We start from the raw sequence: 24,898 nt of genomic DNA, 5'->3' as shown, positions 1-24,898 counted from the left end.
TATACAGTCATCTATCAAAGGTAGCATATGCTGGGGGGGGGGGTTGCCTCACCCACCCTACAACGCTAAGTCCGAGGGTCCCTCCGGACAAGTCTCCATGCAGGGCCCCCTTTCATCCTGAGTACCTCCTGGCAGGATTTATCAACTTGCTCAAGTCACAAACTCTGTTAGTGTCATTATTAGTTTCTTCTAATCTTAGAGTGAGTCAAAACTGTAAAGTTAACATGTACCCAGTTATGATAATCATTATTAATAGTTTCGTGTATTTTTTAATTTCGTGTCCACGTGCTCCATCAATGTCCCCAATCACACCTGGGAACCCAGCAATGTCTTGAAATTCAGTTTCTTTCTTGATTAATCTGTGTAATAAGAAAAAAAATGTACCTGTTGATAATTGTGCTCAATGTTTTTTATTAGTTAAATAAATGCATTTGTACAGTTGTTTTGCTTTATTTTCTTATGCCGGAGGATAGAATTGATCTTGATTTTCATGACCCTATTTGTGCTGAGTGAATGAGGGAGTTATAGTTCAGCAGTATTATCATTAGGTAAGGGTGGAGGCATTTGATAAGCTGTGTGTTGTCTTGATCTTGACAAGTAATGCACAGGGCACCAGTACAGGTGCATAACACGGATATTTGTGTTGGCTGCTGGGGGAACTGGGGTGCCGAGTGTGTAGTGAAGGGAAATGAATAGGTGTACTACTAGTTAATCTTGGTGTGTTGTGACAAGTGAGTGTGTATTTGTTTTCTGAATGAGTCTATTGTACCGCAATCTAAAGTCTGTAGGGGGAGGCTGTTCCAGTCACGTGTGGTGCCTGTAAAGTATGAGTCCGTACATGTGTCAGTGTTTGTGTGATATGTTTGGTATTTTTGGCTGAGTGTGTTCCGAGTACGCTGACTGTTTGCGTCCTGTAAGTATGTGTGTGGGTCAATGTCAATGTAAGTGTATGTGATCTTGTACAGAATTTTAAGTGTGTGTGTAATGGCCCGAAATGTACTACAATGGTAATGGTATTTTTCCCCATGTAAATAGAGTTAACCTGGGGTGTTTGCGCAACCAGTTATATATGTATGTGGGTTTCTCATGAGAGAGAGAGAGAGAGAGAGAGAGAGAGAGAGAGAGAGAGAGAGAGAGAGAGAGAGAGAGAGAGAGAGAGAGAGAGAGAGAGAGAGAGAGAGAGAGAGAGAGAGAGAGAGAGAGAGAGAGAGAGAGAGAGAGAGAGACGGGCGAGACGGGCGAGACGTGAGGTCTACGAGGACAATTCCCGTGCAATACGTATAGTATATCCGGTTGTGTTGGAAAATTTAATGTTGTTATTTTTTTATATAGAATCTTGGCAACTGTGTTGAAAATGTTCCAGGTAGTATTGTGAACATAGAAAAATATGTTGCCAGTTTTTTCATTTGGTCCCACATGACTTTCTACTACAGAAACTAAAGTCACTAAAATCGAGCAGTTCGATCAAGATTGGAAAATAGCGCCTACATACATATAGGTTTAGATGTTTCTGCATGACATTTTTGTAGTTTTGGGGGTATTGTGGCACCTTTAAAGGTAGGTATATAGTGAATAAATTGTGATTTAATGTTATTCCTGTTTGGAAATGTTGAATTAATCTTCAAATATTTGTTTCTTTACAGGAGTGAATAAAAGTTCTGCGCCATCACTGTGAAAAATATAAACAAAGATGTCCAGCTCTGTAACTTCTGGAGAACCACCAACAAAAAGACCGTCAATTGACTTCAATCGATGTCTAAAATGCCAAGGGGAAAAATGGACGAACACTAAAAGCAAAGGAAAAGAGCTGGAAGCACTGACATGTCCTAAAAGCGAAAGTTATCAGAACTTCCTTGACACTATCGAGCTCCGAGCTGAATATGGGAATCAAGACTTCGTTCAATTAAATCAACGGATGCGCGGTTTATCAGCAGAAATCCTGAACGACAACCATGCTGTTTGGCACAGAACATGCTATAGTGAAGTCACACACAAGGGACACACTGAGAGAGACCAGAAGCGCTATGAAAAGGCACTTACAACAAGCGACCCTGGTATGTTGTCTTACAGGAAAGGTGGGGGCCGACCCACGTCATCAACTGCCACTCTTGCGTCTGACAGAGATGCAGGTGTTGATTCGACCAATAGAAAGCTCACACGATCTCACGTGAGTGCATTTAACAGAGAACTATGCTTCTACTGCCAAGAAATCAAACACACCAAAAAACACGCCAGGGCAGGATCCACACCAGAGGAGCTTCATATATGTAGAAGTGCAGACATTGGACAATCAATCAAAAAAATTGTTGATGCCAGTGACAAAGACTTGTGGAAGCTAAACATGGCCGACATCCTTGCATATGGAGACTTTCTTTCCAGGGACATCAGATACCACAAAAGCTGCCATACGATGCATTGGCAACGCTATTTGCAACATCCCCAAAGACCCAGTACAAAGAAGGACCATTCGAATGAAGACACAGTGGCATTCATATCAGCTGAGATAGAATTTTTCGCCGAACTACGAGAGCGTTTGGATAATGGAGACATTATAACACTGACCGATGTTGCTGCATTGTACTCTGACATGATGTACGACCATCGAATTCCCGACAAGCAAATCTCACGACAGGCCCTCTTAGTAAAAATCGAACAAAATATTACCAATTTCACAATCACTGATGCCAGAGGAAGGAAGCCCGCAGTGATACATTCCAGGGAATCTGGTCGGTCTGCCATAGACCAGGCAATGGAGGAGAGAGACCTGAAAGCAGACATAACAGCAATCTACCGCTGCTCAAAGGTCATCAGACAAGCAGTGCTACAGACCAGAAAAGAACATCCGTGGTCCTTTGATGGTTCTTTAGTTGGATGTGGCGAAGCTGGTGTTCCAGCTGAACTAATGACATTAATGCGATGGATCTTGCAAGGGGCAAAAGCTGCAACAACAGAGACACGTACTGAACTGTTGCATAAATCATGTCTCGTTCTGTCTCAATCCATCGTACAGGCTTGCAAGACAGACCGACAAGTGGCACTCATCCCACTTTCATCTGACTCCAGATTTCGTAATACGTTTGAAAGCCCTTATGCTATAGGACTCTCGTTATACATGTACCACAACTTTCGAAGTCAGAAGGCGGTGTCTCTGCTGAACATGTGTGGCGCTGGGATTTCATATGATAGAGTCACAACAATATGTGACACCATCGCCCATGCTGTTGCCAAGAATATCAAAGAGTATGGTGTATATGTACCACCAGGTCTTCTGCGCAATAAGAGGATACGGGCTTCACTGGACAATGTCGACAAAAAGTGGACACCCCAGACGGAAAAGGAAGTTTCCATGGAACGGCAATGGCAGTATATCAGCGATCAGGTCAAGGCGAAACAGTGGTCAAACCTGTGCAGTTCAGTGAGAGTCCAACGTCTGAGTCTCTACATGATGTGCCACCCACCATACTCAACTTGGCTACATGTGACATAGAAGGCAGTCCAAAGCCCAGGACCAGCCCACACTATAGCAGCTACAAGATTGGGGTGTATGACGAGTATTACATGAGATCACAAAGCAGTGACATACAGTGGATGGTGGCACGCTTCTTTAATAGACCTGGCGTCCAGGAGCTTGGCTCAGAAGTATCCCCAGGAGACAATGATGAACGCGAAGATCAACCAACAACTGACAGGTTAAACAAGAGACAGTTTGTGCCTGTTTGGTCTGCTTACAACTCTCTCACCCACGTGCCACTAGCTACAGATGCTCCCGCAGTAATTGATCAAGCCTTTGGTCTTCCAATCATCAAAGCTCCTGCTCATGAATGGTCCACTTTAGTTACATCTCTGGAGAACTTGTATAGGTTGAATGAGCTTGTGACTGGCCCAGACAACAAACTGGTGGTAACCATGGATATGGACCTGTATAAACGAGCTCTAAAACTCCCATACCTGGATCCGCAGTACAAGGACAAATGGGTGTTATGCCCTGGCGGGTTCCACACAGTGTTGTGTTCCTTGAGATGCTTAGGCAGGACGATTGAGGGGAGCGGTATTGATGATGCATGGCAGGAAGCAGACATATACAGCAGTGTTACTGTTGCCCAGATCATCAGTGGCAACCACCATAATAGGGCTCTTCAAGCTCACCAAATAACACTCCAAGCTCTCTTTGACCTATGGTTTAGTGCATTCTTGGATGACCACCCGACAGTGTGTGATTCACTACGTTCAGCTGCACAAGAATTGACCGACGCATGCAAGGCCAATTTTGAAGTCCGTACGGCACACCAAACATTTGCAATGAAGCTGGAGTCCATGAACCTTGAAAAGCAGCTTCGTGACTATGATGACGCTCATGACCAAGATCCAATGTACAAGTGGGCGCGTATGTACATGAAACAGGTGATGGTTCTGCTGCAGTTCCAACGCGCTACACGTGAGGGTAACTGGTTTCTCTACTTGTCAGCACTAGAAAAGCTCTGTGTCTACTTCTTCGCGTACAATAGATTGGATTATGCGCAGAACATACCCGAATACATAGCTCGAATGCAAGAGATACAAACCACAGATCCAATGATTTGGCAAGAGTTTGTAAATGGTGACTTCACAGTGAATACAAGCAACACTATCCCGTTCACTCGTATTGCAGTAGACCAGGCAATGGAGCATCAAAATAAATCTACCAAAGGTCAAGGAGGAATCTCTGGAATAACATCAAACCCAAAGACTTTGCTGAAGTTCTGTCTCACTGGTCCTGAGTTGGCACGCATTGCTTCCGAAAGTGAACAACTGGCAGCAGTGTCCAACAGTGCTACAATACAACAACAGCACCACTGCCTCTCTCAGGCCAAAGTTCGTCGCCAGGAACAGGCAATCACACAACTGAAGAAGGTACTGTCGCCATGCAACATCTTTAGTGGATCAAAAGGAACTGAGACTGGGCCCGCCAGTGATGCAACGACAGGTCGGATGTTCAAGCTTCTGTCGAAGGAGATCATTCCCGACAACATCAAAGAAAGCATTCTGTCCACAGAGCAGATTGGCATGGATGCATACAGAAGTTTCATTGAAGATCGTCTGATTGGCAATGGAAACCTGGGGCCAAGATGACAAAGGTTAAACTGCTGTCTTGGTCAGCAACTGCCAAGGAAATTAAACTGAAAGCCGGTTCCCAAGTGATCACACTGAAAGCAACATCATCACTGTTTGCTAGGATGCTGGTGATAGCACGATCCTCAAGGGATGACATCAACTTAGAGGAAGTGATTGGCACCCACGAGTTTGTGTACATAAACAGGTTACTGATGCAACCAGATGGAGCAATCCACCCGACCACTGACAAGAGCATGGTAATCCACCTGCTGGAGAACCTTCTGGAGCCAGATGACAATACAACCCCAGGAACCAATGCTCAGGGCACCAACGATGAAAACGAGGGTTTCTGTCTTGTAGTTGATGGCATGGCTGTATTGCATGAGTTGATGGCTGTCAAGAACGTCAAAAACTGCAAGGATTTAGGCACATCATATGTCAAGTTGATTGACTCAAAAGCTCGAGGTTATGGCCAAGTGAGGATCATCTTTGATAATTACACCATAGTATCTTCACTCAAGGAGGGCACACGGGAGAGCCGCAGAGGCAAGTCCAAGGGAATCAATTCCTACATTGTAGAAGATGCAACTTGTATCAAAGACAAAGGTACATTTCTTGCAAGCAATGAGACAAAGGATTCACTCACTTTGTACCTGGCACAACAACTCATCAACCAGAGTACTACCAAGAACCTAGTAACCGTGACACGCAGCAGCATTATGACAAACTCTGAATGTCATGTATCTACAGGTGTAAGCACCCACGAAGAAGCTGACACTCTGATGATATTACACGCTGTAGAAGTAGCAGGAACAGGATTTGAAGTCCACATATACTCACAGGACACTGATGTTCTGCTCTTGGCTCTTCGTAGGGTGCCAATGCTTGGTACGCGACCAGCAATGATCATGGGCACCGGAGAACGCCGTCGCATCATCCAGCTGAAACCCATCTATGACAAGCTTGGTTCCGACAAAGCATCAGCTTTGATCAAATGGCATGCGCTGACTGGATGCGATACAACTGGGCATATACAAGGCAAAGGAAAAAAAGGATGCTTCAAAGCTTTCCTTAATGCCAGTTCAACCGTACTTGCTGCACTGAATGGGCTTGGAGAAGGAGCCGAACCATCAGATAGTGTGGTCGAAGGGTGTGAAGAGTTCTTATGCTCACTCTTCTGTCCTAAGCAACTCCATATCCCCAAGGCAAAGAATCTCAGGTGGTACCTCTTCAAAAGGCTGAGATCTGACCAAGGAGTAGACATGTTACCACCTACACATGGAGCTTGGCTCGAGCACATCCGACGCGCACATATTCAAGCAAGTGTTTGGTCACAAGACCTGGTCTTAAATCCAGTCATACCAAATCCTCTCATGCTCGGATGGCAAATGCAACATGACAAACTGATGCCACTGCTATCAAAGGAAGCACCAGCTCCAGAAGCAGTTCTTCAACTCATTCGATGCAACTGCGGATCCACTAACATCGATTCAGCCAACAAGTGTTCGCGCAGATGCTCTTGCAGACAAAATAATCTTGTGTGCACTGAATTGTGCAACTGTACAGGAGATGACACATGCCAGAACACTAATCCTATCACAGATGGCCAGGATATTGAAGAGGACTGACGTCGTGGACATTTGTGGCTGTAACTTGAAACAGCGGATCATTAACATTTGTGTTATTCTTTTGCAATAAGAATTACTTGTTAAGTTGCTAGAAGCAGAATCTTTTGGTGAACATTTATACCATAAGTACAAAATAGTCACACACTATTAGTCTTTATCACATATTTTCCAAAACTGGATAATTATGGCCATTTAAAATTGTTACACACTGTAAATAATTTGAAAATATGTTATTTTTGCGGAATTTTTACGATATTATTTGTTGATGCTGAAAATCAGTCTGGGACCACACAGAAAAACTGGCAACATAATTTTCCCTGTTTGATGATGTATTTAGATGATAATAAAACTTGTTGCCAAGATTCTATATGAAAATATGGCTTTTATACACAAGCCGATATACTAGTATCCACCTGACCGCCCCAGCCCCTGCTCTTGGCAGAGCAGGCAGGCGATCTCGGCTTCGCCCATCGCTGAGCGGGCTTTTGTGATTTTCTATTTACACCCTTGAGCTGGGTTTCTTTGCTCTAAATAAAAACAGTAACATACAGGGCCGGATGTACCGAGAATATTATGAACTTGCCGATATCTCGTTTCCCGCCTCACTAACCAACTGCCTTGTTGACCAGGTATGCCTACACCAACGCAAACCACGATATGATGAAATGGTCTACTTGTGCTCCCAAGATAATCTGACCCTGCACACGCAAACAGACCGAAAATAATATACACAAACAACTTGCCTTACGTACTTATTCACCTGTTACTGGGAAGAAACCAATAAGTACCACCTAACGACGCCCCACCCCCTCTTTCATTATCTTACCCTGCACAGGCAACAAGAGGCTTTTTGACATAGATAATCCGGCCCTGCACACACACACACACACACACACACACACACACACACACACACAGTCCTGTAGGGGGCGTGGTATTATTGCCTTCGTGACGGCTCCCACTGTTGTTTTGCTTTAGTTGTCGGAATCTTTTCCTGTTATTTTCCTGATTCTTAATTTCTATTGACTAGCTTTTTCTTTTTTTCACTTGCTTTTTGTATTTATTCTTTTTACACTTTTAATCTCAAGATTTGCTACTTGCCGGATCATAAAGTTCTATAATTGCTTAATTTTCCTGCTAATAGTTTTGTTGTTTGCTTTTCATGTCCATTACTCTACTTGCACAGATCTTGTTGTTTTTTGTTTCGCACTTGAAGATTTTGTTTTCACACACTTGTACAGCCTTTACTTTCTTTGCTCTTTTATTCCACAGTCTTTTCACATAATTTTTCCGGTCCTCTATCTGGTTGTTGTTGAGTGCTGTGAGTGCCAGTATGTTGCCAAGTTTGGTGTCAATGTCTGCGTCAGGAAGTTGTATGCATAAAGTAGTGTCGTTTCCGATATCATAATTCTCTGGACATTCTAACAGAAAATGTTGCAAAGTCTCACTTTCATGTCCACAACACGGGCATTCCTCAGGCTTGCTTTGAAACTTATTCCTCCAATTTAAATTTAATGTGTTTGTTCTTCCTCTGACTAGTATCCTGCTGCCTTCTGTGTCATCCATCCAACTTTCCTCAGACACATTTTTTTTAATCTTGGCATATACTGTAAGAGTTGTTTTTGTTGGTTTTCTGTTACCCATGCCTGGGAATCCCATTTTATGATGCGATCTACTATACCATTCTTTTTAATGTTCTTTAATCCTTCAAGTGTTACATTCCCTTCCATCATATATTTCTTTAATGTTCTAATCCAGTTACTCTTTCATTTCTCATATTCAAGGTGAAGAATTTCTCTGCAGAGCTCATTTCCTCCTTCTTCCAGCAGATTTTTAGCATTTAGTAGTTTAATTTTCATATCTCTTGCTGTGCAGGATGTTGCTCCCACCTCGCCTCTCAAAGCTGTGCTAGCTGTGTAAGTTGGTGTCTGCTGTATTGCTCTGTGCACTGAGTTTTCTATTTGTTGTAATTTTTGAAGGTCTTCTTTGTTGTACTCTACGTTTTCTGCCGAATAAATTATTACTGACAGTCTTAGTCATTTCCAATAGTTTTTCCCAATTATGAGTCGGTTACAACATCTGGATGTAATACATTACGTCATGTTTGCGAGTTGGTTTGCCTTGTTTAATCTTTCCTTCTCATATTCTGAATAGCATTTTCTTTTGTTTGATATTTTTACTCCAAGGTAGGTTATGTTATCTCCTACTTGTATGCCTTCAATATTTTCTGGCTGTTCTTTATCATTCAATAGGATTATTTTGCTTTTCTCCTTATTTATCTGCAGCCCATATTCTTCTGCCTCTCTCTGTACCTCCCTTATACTACAACATGCCTCTGCCTCAGAGTGGGCTAAAAGTAAGCCATCATCTGCATAGTATAAGATGGGGATGTTAAATTTATTGCTCTTAAAGCCAAAGTTACTTTGTTGGAGATGTTTTATTATTTGGTATGTGATAAGGAGGAACAGGAGAGTAGATCCATTACACCTCTGCTTAATTGCACACACACACACACACACACACACACACACACACAGAGAGAGAGAGAGAGAGAGAGAGAGAGAGAGAGAGAGAGAGAGAGAGAGAGAGAGAGAGAGAGAGAGAGAGAGAGAGAGAGAGAGAGAGAGAGAGAGAGAGAGAGAGAGAGAGAGAGAGAGAGAGAGAGAGAGAGAGAGAGAGAGAGAGAGAGAGAGAGAGAGAGAGAGAGAGAGAGAGAGAGATTGACGATAACATACACAGACAACGCGCAGTACATAGGCCAACTTATCCATATGTTGCTGTTACGAAAAAAGAAAAAAAAACATTACCTAACAACCTCCCTCCCTCCCTCCCATTATCTTACCTCAAGCCTGCTCTTTATAGGGGACGAATCTGTTTCTCTCTACTGAGGCTTCGTTCCTGCCGTGATAGTTTGTGACAGACCAAGTAATCAACTGACTCCCTCCTCTTTTTCAGGTTTGCTTATTGCTGATATTTCCCGTCACGGCCCAGCCACTCAACACAACACCCGCACTCTCGGACATCCAACCTGAACTGACTCCCTTCATGCTAAGGCAGTGCGGTGGTGTCTACAATAAAGTATTTGAGGCGGTTGACAGAGATGAAAATTATGATGTAATCTATCTTGATTTTAGTAAAGGTTTGACAAAGTTCCTCACCAACGACTGTTGCTTAAATACAGGCTCACGCTGGAGTAGAGGGTAAAGTTTTGAACTGGGTCAAGGCATTGGCTACAATAGGAAGCAAAGAGTGCAAATCAATGGTAAAAGATCTGACTGGGGATGTGTTACGAGTGGGGTCCCACAAGGTTCGGTATTAGTCCACTTTGTTTATTATTTATCAATGACTTAGATACAGAATTAGTAGTGATGTTAGTAAATTTGCAGATTATACCAAGATCGGTAGAGTAATTGAGTCGGATCAGGACGCTAGTATTCTCCAAGGTGAACTCAACAGATTATATGACTGGGCGGATAAATGGCAGATGGAGTTCAATGTAGGGAAGTGCAGTATTCTGAGTGTAGGTAAGGAACAACCCTCACATAACTATTGCTTAAATGACACTCTCATAAGTAGGTTCTGGGTGCAGAGAGGGATTTAGGGTCTAGTGAGCTCTGATCTCCGTCCAAGGGCACAATGCATTCAAGCTAGAAATAGAGAATAATAGGGTACTGGGATTTATTTCAAGGAGCGTAAGCAACAGAAGCCCAAGAAGTCTTCCTCAAACTATATTTAGCATTAGTTAGACTCATCTTGACTATGGTTCAGTTCTGGTCACCTTACTATAGAATGGATATCAAAATGTTAGAATCGGTGCAGAGGAGAATGACTAAGATGATTCAGGGGTTGAGAAACTTGCCATACGAGGAAAGACTCAAACAGTTAAACTTGCATTCTCTAGAAAGGCGAAGGGTGCGTGGAGACATGATCGAGGTTTATAAATGGATGAAGGGCTTTAATAAGGGAGACATTCATAAGGTTATGTTGGTAAGAGAACCGGGTAGGACACGTAGTAAGGGGTTTAAACTGGATAAATTCAGATTCAATAGGGACATAGGCAAAATTGGTTTTACTAACAGGGTGGTGGATGAGTGGAATAGGCTTAGCAGTCATGTGGTGAGTGCTAATACAATTGTCACATTCAAAAATAGACTAGATAAATTCATGGACAGCGATATTAGGTGGGGTTAGATACACGGAGCTTAGGGTCAAAGGAGCTGTTTTGTACAGGCCTACCGGCCTCTTGTAGACTCCCTGCGTTCTTATGGTCTTATGTTCTTATGTCCCTCAGGGCAGTGTGCTCTCCCCGACACTATTCACTCTCTACACCAGAGATACCCCTCCCCCACTCAGAGGCACCAACATCTCATACGCCGACGATGTCATTCAAATCGTCGGCTATCCAGGGAGGTCAATTCAGATGGCTCAACTCTCAACATCCCGGGAGATTGACTCCCTTAACTCCTATGAGTCGCGATGGCGAAAACAAAACAACAACAAATTCACTGTCATGAAACCCGGCTCCCTATACCAATGAACAACTGATTACTGCAAATGACACACACCACACGCAACAAACGGGCAAAATCCTGGGTCTCCACATCTCCACAAATGATTTTTTTTTTTAAATAAAGGAGACAGCTCAAAGGCACACAAAAAAAGAAAACAATAATAAAAAAAAAGCCCGCTACTCGCTGCTCCCAAAAAAGAATCAAAAGAGGTGGCCGAAAGAAAGGTCAATTTCGGGAGGAGAGGTGTCCTGATACCCTCCTTTTGAAAGAGTTCAAGTCTTAGGCAGGAGGAAATACAGATGAAAGAAGATTGTTCCAGAGTTTACCAGCGTGAGGGATTAAAGAGTGAAGATGCTGGTTAACTCTTGCATAAGGGGTTTGGACAGTATAGGAATGAGCATGAGTAGAAAGTCGTGTGCAGCGGGGCCGCGGGAGGGGGGGTGGCATGCAGTTAGTAAGTTCAGAAGAGCAGTCAGCGTGGAGATATCGATAGAAGATAGAAAGAGAGGCAGCATCGCGGCGGAATTTAAGGGGTAGAGGACTATCAGTAGGAGGAGGAAAGCTGATGAGACGAAGAGCCTTAGCCTCCACTCTGTCCAGAAGAGCTGTGTGAGTGGAGCCTCCCCACACGTGAGATGATTACTATAATCATGTCTAGAATAGAGTCCAGTATGCCAGTACGTCAAAACTATACAGATTTAAGCTGATGCCCATGCACAAACATAAAAACCCACCTTGTAAAAACACTTATCCTGCCTATCCTTGATTACCCTCCCATTCCCACACACATATTCAGTAACACTCAACTCGCTAAGCTCCAGAGGGTCCAGAACTCAGCCTTACTTTTTGCCACCAACCAATACCACCCATACGCCATGACCATAGATTAAATCCACATAGCAACAATCACTCTCCCTCTCAACATACGAATACACAAAAGAGCCACAAAAATATGGCAAAGACTTTCCCTGCTCAACATACACCACTTCAACACCCTCACTGACAACGCGAACAACATACTCAGGTACCACAGAGACCTCCCAAGCAGCCTTGCCGCAATAAACTCCCTGCCTGCACCGCTACTCCACTGAATCTGAGCCACCCCAAGGAAGCAACTCCAGAATCACGGCATCCACACTCGGCAAGCTAGCTATACGCAAACACCACAACTAAACGTTCGCCCAAAAACACAAATGTAAACAAAATCGTGACTACGTGCCAAACAATGTATCAACCAAACTCCAGCTTCATGAACTGATTGTAAGCCTAAAAGTGTAATAAAATGCCCTAGATAGCTGGACTTCCCGCCTTCTTCTCCCTCCTACTCCTTTACCTTCCTCACCCACCCTCTTTAATTCTTCCCCTCTTCTCTCTAAAAAAAAAAAAAAAATCCACCTCAGTTCCTCTGAAGAAGCGAAAGCGAAACTAGTCGGGAATAAGCTCATCTCAAACACACCCGTGCTAATAGAAATAATGATGATGATGATGATGATGATGATAATAATAATAATGATAATAATAATAATAATAATAATAATAATAATAATAATAATAATAATAAAAATGATAATAATAATAATAATGATATACTGATGAAGACTATGACAATAAAACACTAATTAAAATAATATAAACACTAAAATAACACACACACACACACACACACACACACACACACACACACACACACACACACACAATAATACATTATAGAGACACACACACACACACACACACACACACACACACACACACACACACACACACACACACAATAATAATAATAACACATAATACACACACACACACACACACACACACACAATAATAATAATAATAATAATAATAATAATAATAATAATAATAATAATAATAATAATAATAATCTCAACGGTTGTGACGATGTGGATAACCATATCATGACTAGCAGTAATAACAATACAAATATTAACATGCATAGCGTAGATTTTGATGATAATATTAAAAATTATTCTACTTTTATTTTTCTATCAACAATCATATCAATCATATACGTCGATGCTTTTTTGTTATTTTTCATTATTATTATCATTATTATTATTATTATTATTATTATTATTATTATTATTATTATTATTATTATTATTATTATTGTTATTATTATTATTATTATTATTATTATTATTATTGTTATTATTGTTATTATTATTATTATTATTATTATTATTATTATTATTATTATTATTATTATTATTATTATTATTATTATTATTATTATTATTATTATTATTATTATTATTATTATTATTATTATTATTATTATTATTATTATTATTATTATTATTATTATTATTATTATTATTATTATTATTATTATTGTTATTAGCATTATTATTAGCATTATTATTATTATTATTATTATTATTATTATTATTATTATTATTATTATTATTATTATTATTATTATTATTATTATTATTATTATTATTATTATTATTATTATTATTATTATTGTTATTAGCATTATTATTATTATTATTATTATTATTATTATTATTATTATTATTATTATTATTATTATTATTATTATTATTTTCATCATCATGAGTACTGCAGTCATCACCAGTAATCATGTTATTTATCTTGCTGTCTATTGTAGCTATGTTAACATTCCTTACCTTCTTGTTGAAGCAGTCTATCAGCCATTCCCTGAAGCCAAGCAGTTTCCTCACGTCCTCTGTGCAGCGTATCGTCACCTGCTGCAGCGTTCACCCCGGCACTGGACGTGATCTGCAACGACAGGCGCCACTGACTTTACCACCAATTGAGACTGGCAGCCAGGCTCTCCATGTGGAGAGAGAGAGAGAGAGAGAGAGAGAGAGAGAGAGAGAGAGAGAGAGAGAGAGAGAGAGAGAGAGAGAGAGAGAGAGAGAGAGAGAGAGAGAGAGAGAGAGAGAGAGAGAGAGAGAGAGAGAGAGAGAGAGAGAGAGAGAGAGGTACACCGACAGGCATATTGTAGAGACAGACAGATAGATAGCGATGCTAACAGCGTGCCAAAACTCACCTCAGGATTCAGGCTGTGGGCGGCGTCCCCGTGCACCGCTCCGATCCTCCTCGCCAGACACCTCGCTGCTAAGTCTTTACCCTGCCTCTTAGCCAAGTCCAGCGGCGTGAGGTCATCACCGGCCCCCGTGCTGGGCGCCGCATCCTTATCAAGCAGGTACCTGACCACGTCCAGACGCCCTGCCTTAAGAGCCCAGTGCAGGGGTGTCAGGCCATCGCCGTCCATTGCGTAAAGAGGCCAGCCAGCCCCCTCCAGGGCCTTCAGCACAGCCTCGTGGCCCACAAAGCTGGCGAGGTGCACCGGGGTGTGTCCGTCGGCGGCCTGCAGCAGCTCGGGGGTGGGCTGCGTGACCGGGATGAGGGTAGACATACACTCAACTTGACCTAACACTGCAGCCCAGTGGAGGGCCGTCCATCCTGTGTGTGGGAAGAGGGAGAGACGGACAGTTTTCAGTGCTCGGCAGTGACCATTAACTTACCAGACAGTGCCCTAGTGCCGCCGTGTAACACACTGCACGGCAGCCACAACGGAGGCTGTTGTGAATACTGCTGATCCTGGATACGGGAGGCAGAGAGGCCTGTTGTTGCGGCAATAACGAGTGTGGCGGGAGGAGAGGGAGAGGGAGGAGGCGAGGGAAGGAGGGGAGAGGAAGGAAGGAAGGAAGAGAATTTAATGATAGCGGGAGTGAGTGAGAGGAAAGAGTGGAGGGATGGAAACATGAAAACATGGAAATGCAGGCAACAGAAAGCCTATTGGCTCATTACGTGGTTGCCCGCTTTGGTGATTTAATCTGCTCGACTGCCACTTGGGGCCTGGGGAGCAGATGAAAGCACCTCGACATTGAGGAGCAGATGAAAAGCACCTCGATATTGAGGAACAGATACAAGAACATAGAAATACACGAAGACTGGGAGAGGACGAGTGGCCTACACAGGGCAGCCCCAGAATCTCCCCCAATACTCACGGTGGGTGAGGTGTAGTCTCAGGGGCACAGGTAGAGGCTTGATCCTCGTTTTACCGGCGGTACTAGGCACGGCACCAGTAGCCTGTCACCTTACTGCACCCACACCTCACTCCACCTGTCATGCGGACATTAACTGTCTCTGTACTCTATTGTTGACTTAAGCTACTTGTAATGAGAGGGATGAAGGCGGGAAGAGAGTGTAGGTAGAGTTTTGAGAGGTGGGAGGGGAAGGATAAGGGGGAGGCGAGGGATAGGGAGGAGGGGAGGGAAGGGAGAATAAGGACTGCAGGGAGAAGAGGGAAGGGAAGGATATGGATGGGAGTGAGAGATGAGGGAGAGGAAGGAACACAAAGAACACAAAGGAAGAACAAACAACAGCAGACCTGCTGGTCCTTACGAGGCTGTTTGTGACAAGCCACACTAACTATCTAATCAAAGGTGGAAGATGAGGGACAACAAAGGCGAAGGCTCCTCCCCACCCCCCCATTCCTCCAGCCAAAGCTGGCAGGAAAGAAAAAAGAACCATGCAGCATGGAAAAACTACATGGAATTTATGTAGGAAAGAGGAAAGAATTACCATTACTGCTACCACTAACCGGGCGATAAAAACGGACAAGGACACCAGTATTCGAAAGAGCTCAACGTTATTACGACAATGAGTAATATCTTAGTTGCTGGTTGAAATAAAAAAACTAGTCCAATCTATTCTTGAAGGCCGTAACTGTTGTACTATCAACGACATCACAGGGTAGAGAGTTCCAAACATTAACAACTCGATTGAAGAAGAAGTGTTTAGCTTCGTGCGACGAGAATCTTTTACCACTTATCTTCAAATTGTGATTTCTTCTTGTTCTATTTGATCGATCAATTATAAAGTAATCTTCCGCATTAATATCACTGAATCCTTTAAACATTTTAAACACTTCTATCAGATCGCCTCGCATTCTTCGTTTTGATAGGCTGAATAAATGTACTTCTTTAAGCCTTTGTTCATATGATAAATTTATCAACCTAGGAATCATCTTTGTAACTCTTCGTTGAACCCGTTCCAACTTTTCTATGTCTTTTCTGTAATAGGGAGACCAAAACTGTACACAGTACTCTAGACGGGGTCGAACCAACTAATTATACAGTTTTAATATTACTTTTTCCGATTTTTTATTAAAGACTCGTCCGATGAAATCAACCAATTGGTTTGCAGTTTTAACTACCTCTGAACAATTCTGACCGGGCTTTAAATCGCTTGATATAGTGATTCCAAGATCCTTTTCTTCACTTACTGCAGAAAGTTGTTGGCCATTCATTACGTACCGAGCGCGATTGTTATTTTTTCCGATGTGCAACACTTTACATTTGTCAACGTTAAATTTCATTTGTCATTGATTGGCCCAACGTGCAAGTCGATCTAGATCTGATTGTAAAGCTTCTTCATCGAGTGTCGCAGTTACTTTAATAGCAATTTTTGTGTCATCAGCAGATTTTGATACTTTGCAAGTGAGCCCATCATCGATATCATTAACATAAATCAAGAAGAGCATGGGGCCAAGCACTGATCCTTGAGGTACGCCGCTTTTGACATCGAGCCAGTTAGATGTAACACCGTTTATAATTACTCTCTGTTTCCGCTCAGAGAGCAAGTCCACAAGCCAATTGTGAATGTTACCCGAGATACCGTGCGCCAATAGTTTGCTGAGCAATCGTTGGTGGGGGACCTTATCAAATGCCTTTTGAAAATCCAGATATATGATATCTACTGATCTGCTTTCATCAAACACCTCAAAAAATATAATGAAAAATATCAAGTAAGTTAGTCAAACACGAACGTTTACTACGGAAGCCATGTTGTGAATTATTTATTATATTATTTTCTTCGAAGAATTTCGCCATATTGTCGCGAATGATAGTTTCCATTAACTTACAAACAATCGATGTCAGGCTAATTGGTCGATAGTTTCCTGGATGAGACTTGTCCCCCTCTTTGAAAATTGGTGTGACATTTGCAAGTTTCCAATCCGACGGAACTTTTCCGGCTGTTAAAGATTTATTGAATATGATGGAGAGCGGTTTACAAATTTGATGTTTGATTTCTTTTAAGACCCAAGGGGTAATTTTGTCTGGACCAGGAGCTTTGCTTACCTTAATCTTTTCAATTGTGCGTAAGATGTCACTTTCTACGATGAGCACGCCACTTAACATCTTTTCGGTCCTTCTAGCCTCCGGCGGTTGAGGTGCTAAACAATCTTCGTCGGTAAATACGGATGCGAAAAAGTTATTTAGGATTGTGGCCATTTCATTTTCACCGTTCGTGTGGTTACCATTATCATTAGCAAGCGGTCCGATACCACAAGTGAGTGACTTTATTATTTACATAGCTAAAAAAATCTTTATGATTATATTTACTTGTTTCCGCTATATATTCTTCAAGATTTTTCTTGCTTCGATTTATTAATTTCTTGGTTTCGCGGCGAATTCTGTCCAACTCTAGTTTGTCAGCTTCACTCTGAGTTGATATGTATCTACTGTATACGCGTTTTTTTAAGAGATACCATTTGGGTTTCTTCTTAAAAGCTGAACCTTTTCTTTACTAGGAGTTACTTCACTTTCTTTCATATTGATGCTGGAAAAGGAGAAGGAGAAGGAGGGAGAGGAAGGAAAAAGAGGGGAGGGAGAGGAAAGAGAAGAAGGGGAGGGAGTGGAAGGAGAGGGAAGGGAGGGAGAGGAAGGAGAAGGAAAGGAGGGAAAGGAAGTATATGGAGGAGAGTGAGAGGAGAGGAGGGAGAGGAAGCAGAAGGAGGGGAGGAAGAGGAAGGAGAAGGAGTGGATTTAGAGGAAGTATATGGAGGGGAGTGAGAGGAGAGGAGGGAGAGGAAGGAGAAGGAAAGGAGGGAGAGGAAGTATATCTAGAGGAGAGTGAGGAGAGGAGGGAGAGAAAGGTCGAGTGGAGGAAAGGAAGACACAAAAATCATCACCTCAACCACTATATAATAAACACCACCACCACCACCTCTTCTCTCAAAACACACGTACTACAACATACGACATGGTAATATCCAGTAACAAAGCCACACATAACGCAATAATAAACCCTCGGCCACCTACCACTTCAGACCATCTTTACATAATCATTACGTTAACAAGCAAAGCCATCACTAACTCAATCCCTCCAACATTTGGTATGAGAAAGGCAAATTGGGAAAAACTAAAAGAGGAGGTGGAATAAGAAAAAGAAACGATAGAAATAGAGGATCATATTATCAAGGAAACAATTAATAACAAAATAGAACAATGGCATAAGCTAATAGAAAAAGGAATGGCCAACAATATACCAATGAAAAAAAAAATCATATCGCAAAAACAAATATCAAGTCCAAGTTTAAGACACCTCCAACACCAGTTCCAACAATTGCATCTACAAGAAGAAGTACACGGTTGGAATATAGTACAATATAATCGATACAAAACACTAACAAAAGAAATACAGAAAGAAAGCGAAAACATCAGAGACAAAAACTACACCCAGTCACTAACAAAACTAACAAAAAGTTATCACGATCCTCAAAAATTTTGGAAACAATTCAATAAACAAAACACCAGTAAAACAACATCTCATCAAAAACAACCGTAAACTAACAGAAGACGAAGAGAAAGAAGAAACGTTCCGGGAAATCTGGGAAAACATATTTAAAATTACTCCCGAGGAAAACGCTCAATATGACACAGAACAACAAAGAGAAGTCGAAGAATACCTACAAATAAATTAAGCAACACGCAGCACACTTAATATATCAAATATAGGCAGACCCCAAGGCACACAGCACACAGACACGCTTATCTCACAAACAGAAATACAAAGCCCAGTAAAATACCTCAAAAATGATACTCCGGGAGAAACAAAAATCAACAAACCAGTACTGAAAAATCTACCAGAAAACGCACTAATAAAGCTCTAATGGCTATTCAACCACACCCTTTCTATGACATATCTCCCAAGAAATTCAAAATTGCAATCATCTAACCAATACCCAAACCTAACACAGACCACACCAACCCAATAAACAACAGACCAATTTCTTTATTAGAAGTCACTGGCTAAATCATGGAAAAAATCATGAACACGAGACTCAGACAATTTTTAGGAGAAAATAATATATTAAATAAAACTCAGCATGGCTTCAGAAACAAACGAGGAACAGATACAGCACTCACCACTGTACACGAGACACTAGCACATCACACAGCACAGAAAAAACAATGTTACATAATGCTAAGAGATGTTTCAAAAGCATTCGACAAAGCTTGGCACGATGGCCTGCAATATAAAATAGCCCATTTAAATCTCCCAGATACCACCACCAAATTCTTAAACAACTTCATCATACACAGACGCGCAAAGATAGAAATCGGGAATTACACGGGTCCCCCCCTCAAACTAACAGCGGGAGTTCCACAAGGGAGCGCAATTTCGCCAACATTATACACCATCTATACAAACGACTTACCACACCAGCGATTGATTGCATTAACCCTATCCGATCCGACGTTTTCAAATTTTCGCGCCTGTAACACCAAGCATCGTACTCATTTATCTGAACAACGATAACGCTCATGAACACTAAGTACTGGTACCGAATCAATAGTGTAAAACAATAATGAATAAAAAGTGAAAAGAAACGAGTGGAAAATATAAAGAATATTGGGTGTATATATATATATATATATATATATATATATATATATATATATATATATATATATATATATAAATATATATATATATATATATATATATATATATATATATATATATATATATATATATATATATATATATATATATATATATATATATATATATATATATAAACGAAAGTAACTCTCTTTTCCTCCTCACTACCTCCTCCTCCTCCCTCCCTCCTCTGTCGCTTGTCACAGGCTTTGAGGAAGAATGGAGACATCTCCACTGCAAAACAAATATCGTACACACGCATGATCAATGTACCTCGCTGTTAACTTTATTGATCTTCTTCTCCTCTTCCTCTTCTTCCTCTTTTTCTTCCTCTTCTTCTTCCTCTTCCTCCTCTCCTTCCTTTTCTTCTTCCTATTCTTCTTCTTCCTCGGCCTCTTCTTCTTCCTCTTCTTCTTCTTCTTCTTCTCCCTCCTCCTCTTCTTTTTCCTCTTTTTCCTTCTCCTCTTCTTCTTTCTTTTCTTCTTCTTCTTCTTCTTCTTCTTCTTCTTCTTCTTCTTCTTCTTCTTCTTCTTCTTCTTCTTCTTCTTACTCCTTTTCTTCTTCATCTTCTTCTTCTTCATCATCTTCTTCTTCTTCTTCCTCTTAATCTTCTTCTTTTTCTTCCTCTTCTTCTTCCTCCTTTTCTTCCTCCAATTCTTCTTCTTCTTCCTCCTATTCTTCTTCTTCTCTTTGTTCTTCTTCTTCTTCTTCTTCTTCTTCTTCTTCTTCCTCCTCTCCTTCTTCCTCCTCTTCTTCTTTTTCCTCCTCTTCTTCTTCTTTTTCTTCCCTTCTTTCGTCCTTCTCCTCTACTTCTACTTCTTCCTCTTCCTCTTTTTCTTCCTCTTGTTGTTGTTGTTGTCACTGGTGCTGGTGGTGGTGGTGGTGGTGGTGGAGGTGATGACTGATGATGGTGGTGGTGGTTGTGGTGGTGGTGATGATGATGGTTCTGGTGGTGGTGGTGTTGGTGTTGGTGATGGTGGTGATGGTGATGATGGTGATGATGGTGGTGATAGGGGTGGTGGTGGTGGTGATGATGATGATGGTGGTGGTGGTGGTGGTGGTGGTGGTTGTGGTGATGTTGGTGGTGGAGGTGAAGGTGATGATGGTGGTGGTGGTAGTGGCGGTGATGGTGGTAGTGGTGGTGGTGTTGGTGGTGGTGGTGATGGTGATGATGGTGATTATGGTGGTGATAGTGGGTGTGGTGGTGGTGATGGTGATGATGGTGGTGGTGGTGGTGGTGATGGTGGTGATGATGGTGGTGGTGGTGGTGGTGGTGGGGTTGTTGTTGGTGGTGGTGGTGATGGTGTTGTTGGTGGTGGTGGTGGGGGGGGTGTTGGTGGTGGTGGTGGTGGTGGTGGTGGTGATGGTGATTATGGTGATTATGGTGGTGATGGGGGGGGTGATGGTGGTGCTGGTGGTGGTGGTGGTGGTGATAGTGGTGGTGGTGTTGGTGTTGGTGGTGATGGTGATGATGGTGATTTTTGTGGTGAGAGTGGGTGTGGTGGTGGTTGTGGTGATGTTGGTGGTGGTGGTGAAGGTGATGATGGTCGTGGTGGTGGTGGTGGTGATGGAAGTTAGTGGTGGTGGTGGTGTTGGTGACGTGATGGTGGTTAAAGGGAAGAGGAAAGTTAATAAGTTGTCTATATATTGCTTTTTAATCACTCTGTTCACATCGGATAAAAGTCAGGCTGAATTTGTCCCTCGAACGTCATCTTTTTTATACTCTTTATTATTACTTCCAGCTGCAGGGGAGAGAGAGAGAGAGAGAGAGAGAGAGAGAGAGAGAGAGAGAGAGAGGCTGTGGATGGTGGACAGATGGTGATTATGGTGGGTGGGTGTGTGGTGGGTGGGTGGTGGTGATGGTGTGAGGGTGATTATGTGATGTAGATAGTGTGGGTGTGGTGGTGGTGGTGGTGGTGGTGGGGTGACGAGAGGAAAACGTTTAGTTAAAGAGGAAAGTTAATTTTGCTCATATTGGTTTTGTTTGTAATTCTGAAAGTCAGGTTGAAGTTTTTCCCTAAAACGTCCCTTGGAACTTTTTATAATTTTTTTTTTTACTCCTATTATTAAGGGGAGAGAGAGAGAGAGAGAGAGAGAGAGAGAGAGAGAGAGAGAGAGAGAGAGAGAGAGAGAGAGAGAGAGAGAGAGAGAGAGAGAGAGAGAGAGAGAGAGAGAGAGAGAGAGAGAGAGAGAGAGAGAGAGTGAGAGAGAGAGAGAGAGAGAGAGAGAGAGAGAGAGAGAGAGAGAGAGAGAGAGAGAGAGAGAGAGAGAGAGAGAGAGAGAGAGAGAGAGAGAGAGAGAGAGAGAGAGAGAGAGAGAGAGAGAGAGAGAGTGCTGGAGAGAGAGAGAGAGAGAGAGAGAGAGAGAGAGAGAGAGAGAGAGAGAGAGAGAGAGAGAGAGAGAGAGAGAGAGAGAGAGAGAGAGAGAGAGAGAGAGAGTGCTGCCACCCCCTCTCCCTCCATCTCATGCGAGTATTTTGTTCATTATTATTATTTCGCTTTCCTCTTCGTTCTGAATTCGCAAAATAATCCATTCGTTTTACCCCGTCCCTCCTTCCCCTGTAGTACAGTCGCGATATGAAGTGATGTCGCCGCTCTCAAAATGTTTCGTACGGGAGCATTTGAAGGTAACGGAAGTGATGTGTATTTACTGTTTATGTGATAATGTTCCCTTTTAATGATAATCTATAATACGTTGTGATGTAAAACACGGTAAAATAGCGTACTAGTACCTGAACTACAATTATAAATTCATTTTTTTTTTTAAACTCGACTGCGAATGTCATGTGTTGTCTTCAGTGCTGAAGCTTGAAATGATTTAGTTCACGTCGTGTGCTTATCTTTGCAAAACAGTTGTTATACGTCGTTCAGATTTAGACGATATATATATATATATATATATATATATATATATATATAAATATATATATATATATACATATATATATATATATATATATATATATATATATATATATATATATATATATATATATATATATATATATATATATATATATATATATATATATATATATATATATATATATATATATATATATATATATATATATATATATATATATATATATATATATATATATATATATATATATATATATATATATATATATTCTTCTGGGTCATTCCATGAACTGTCTTCTGCAGTTATTAATACACACGCACAGTATGACACGAGGCGAATGGACAGTTACTGTCATTATTTTGCGTTTAATTGAATAAGAAACGATCAAATAATAAAGTTTCACATTAAACACCTTTTATGATGGCTTCTTATCACAAGCATGGGCACTGGAATATGTAGTAACATTGCTCAGTAACGATGATGAATGAAGAATGCCTTCACATGTAGGGTTGCCTATCTGAACTACCAACATTCCGGACGCCTCTACGAACACTCGACCATAGCTTAATGTTTGGCAACGCTGCGATTACCCGCCCGCACCACCACCTCCATTTCAAAGCCCTATATTCTTATTTCCCCACCTTCCTCGATTATTCTATGGCACTTATAAGCTGTGGACATGTTCCATTGATCACCTCCAAGCATTAGAAGTCTACATGAAGCTTTTGTCACCGCTATATTGACCAAGAAAGGCAATGATGTTTGCGATCGGTGGCAAAGAGTGAGGAGCTTGGAGTTACAAAACACGACAATTCTGAGGCTATTTATTCATATTTTTCCATCTTCGACTATCCCACGGTAGTTATAGGCAGTGGGCATCTTTCCTTGATCACTATCATGCATTAGAAGTCCACGGAAAGCTTTTGTTATCGTTATGTTGACCACGAAAGGCAAAGAGTGAGTCAGGGCTGAATAATAGGTATGGTGCGCGGGCGATGACGTCATCATCAAACGAGAGTATAAATTAAATAAATCACGCCATCCAAGTTTAGGATATCGACTAATGATCCATGTCTTATATATTGTGCATATGTTAGATTTATTGTTGTCAATAATGATCATGAAAAGATAATTTTACTTTCTGTTTGAGTAATATGTCGATATTTGGACTTCATTTGACTCTTTCCTTGCTGAACGAAAACACTTTATGTCAAAATATTTCGACAACTCTTCTTAAGACATCGCTGAATATTTATTTTCTATTTTTTTTCTAGCTTGTAAAATATATTTAGTTAAGTTATGATGAAGATACAGGAAAATAATGGTACTCTTGAAAATATATAACGATACTTGCGTGATCGAAAATAAACGTACACGGCGACATCACTTCATATCGCGACTGTACACGTTTCTCTCCCTTGTGCTTGTTTCCCTGTTTCCTGGGCCTCAGAAGAGGGGGTAGGGAGGGATAGGAAGGGGGTAGGGAGGAAGGAAGGAGAAAAGGAAGGAAGTGACGCCGGCTGCTGCCGCCGATACACGCTGGAACGCATACACACACACACGAACGCACGCTACAACGACGAATAGTTCATTGTAGTTACCACAGCCAGTTTGTTTGTTGGTCTGTTTAGTGTAAACAAATGTAATACTGTACGAGACACAGTTATTACCTCATGGTAAGGCCAAAATAAGTATTGTATGTACCAAACTTCATTCAAGACGAGGCTACGAGCTTTTGTCGCCGGCCGCCGCCGTTGACACGCTAGAACGCATGCATACACACTCACATACGAACGCACGCTACAACGGCGAATTTCGGCGTTTCTTTCATTATAGTAAACACAGCCAGTTTGTTTTTTGGTCTGTTTAGTGTATCAGCCAAAGCTTTATAAACAATAAATGCAAAACATGCAGTATACAAGACAGGTATATATAGAGTAACAGTAATAGTATCGTGGTATCGTACAGGTTATTGTACATCTGGCAGTCGGCAGCCGTTTCCGCTCGTTCCATAATGTATCGACTGTGTTTCAAAATGACTGGCGTCAGTTTCTCGAGATATTCGTGTGT

General features: G+C 41.5%; 1 protein-coding gene across 1 annotated transcript in view; it reads right to left on the bottom strand.

Moving 5' to 3' along the window:
• Window positions 1–12,626: 12,626 nt before the first annotated feature.
• LOC126992488 (ankyrin-3-like) overlaps window positions 12,627–24,898 on the bottom strand; it is a 74,879-nt gene continuing 62,607 nt past the window's right edge. Inside the window, exons 5-6 of the mRNA XM_050851245.1 lie at window positions 14,274–14,689; window positions 12,627–12,635 (exon numbers count right to left, since the gene is read on the bottom strand). Coding sequence (XP_050707202.1) covers window positions 12,627–12,635; window positions 14,274–14,689 — 425 coding nt within the window. The remainder of the gene's footprint in view (window positions 12,636–14,273; window positions 14,690–24,898) is intronic.

This window comes from Eriocheir sinensis, unplaced genomic scaffold, assembly GCF_024679095.1.
Source record: "Eriocheir sinensis breed Jianghai 21 unplaced genomic scaffold, ASM2467909v1 Scaffold476, whole genome shotgun sequence".
NCBI classification, from domain to species: Eukaryota; Metazoa; Arthropoda; class Malacostraca; order Decapoda; family Varunidae; genus Eriocheir; species Eriocheir sinensis.
The sequence above is the reverse complement of the archived record's forward strand: the minus strand, read 5'-3'. Positions and strand labels throughout refer to the sequence as shown.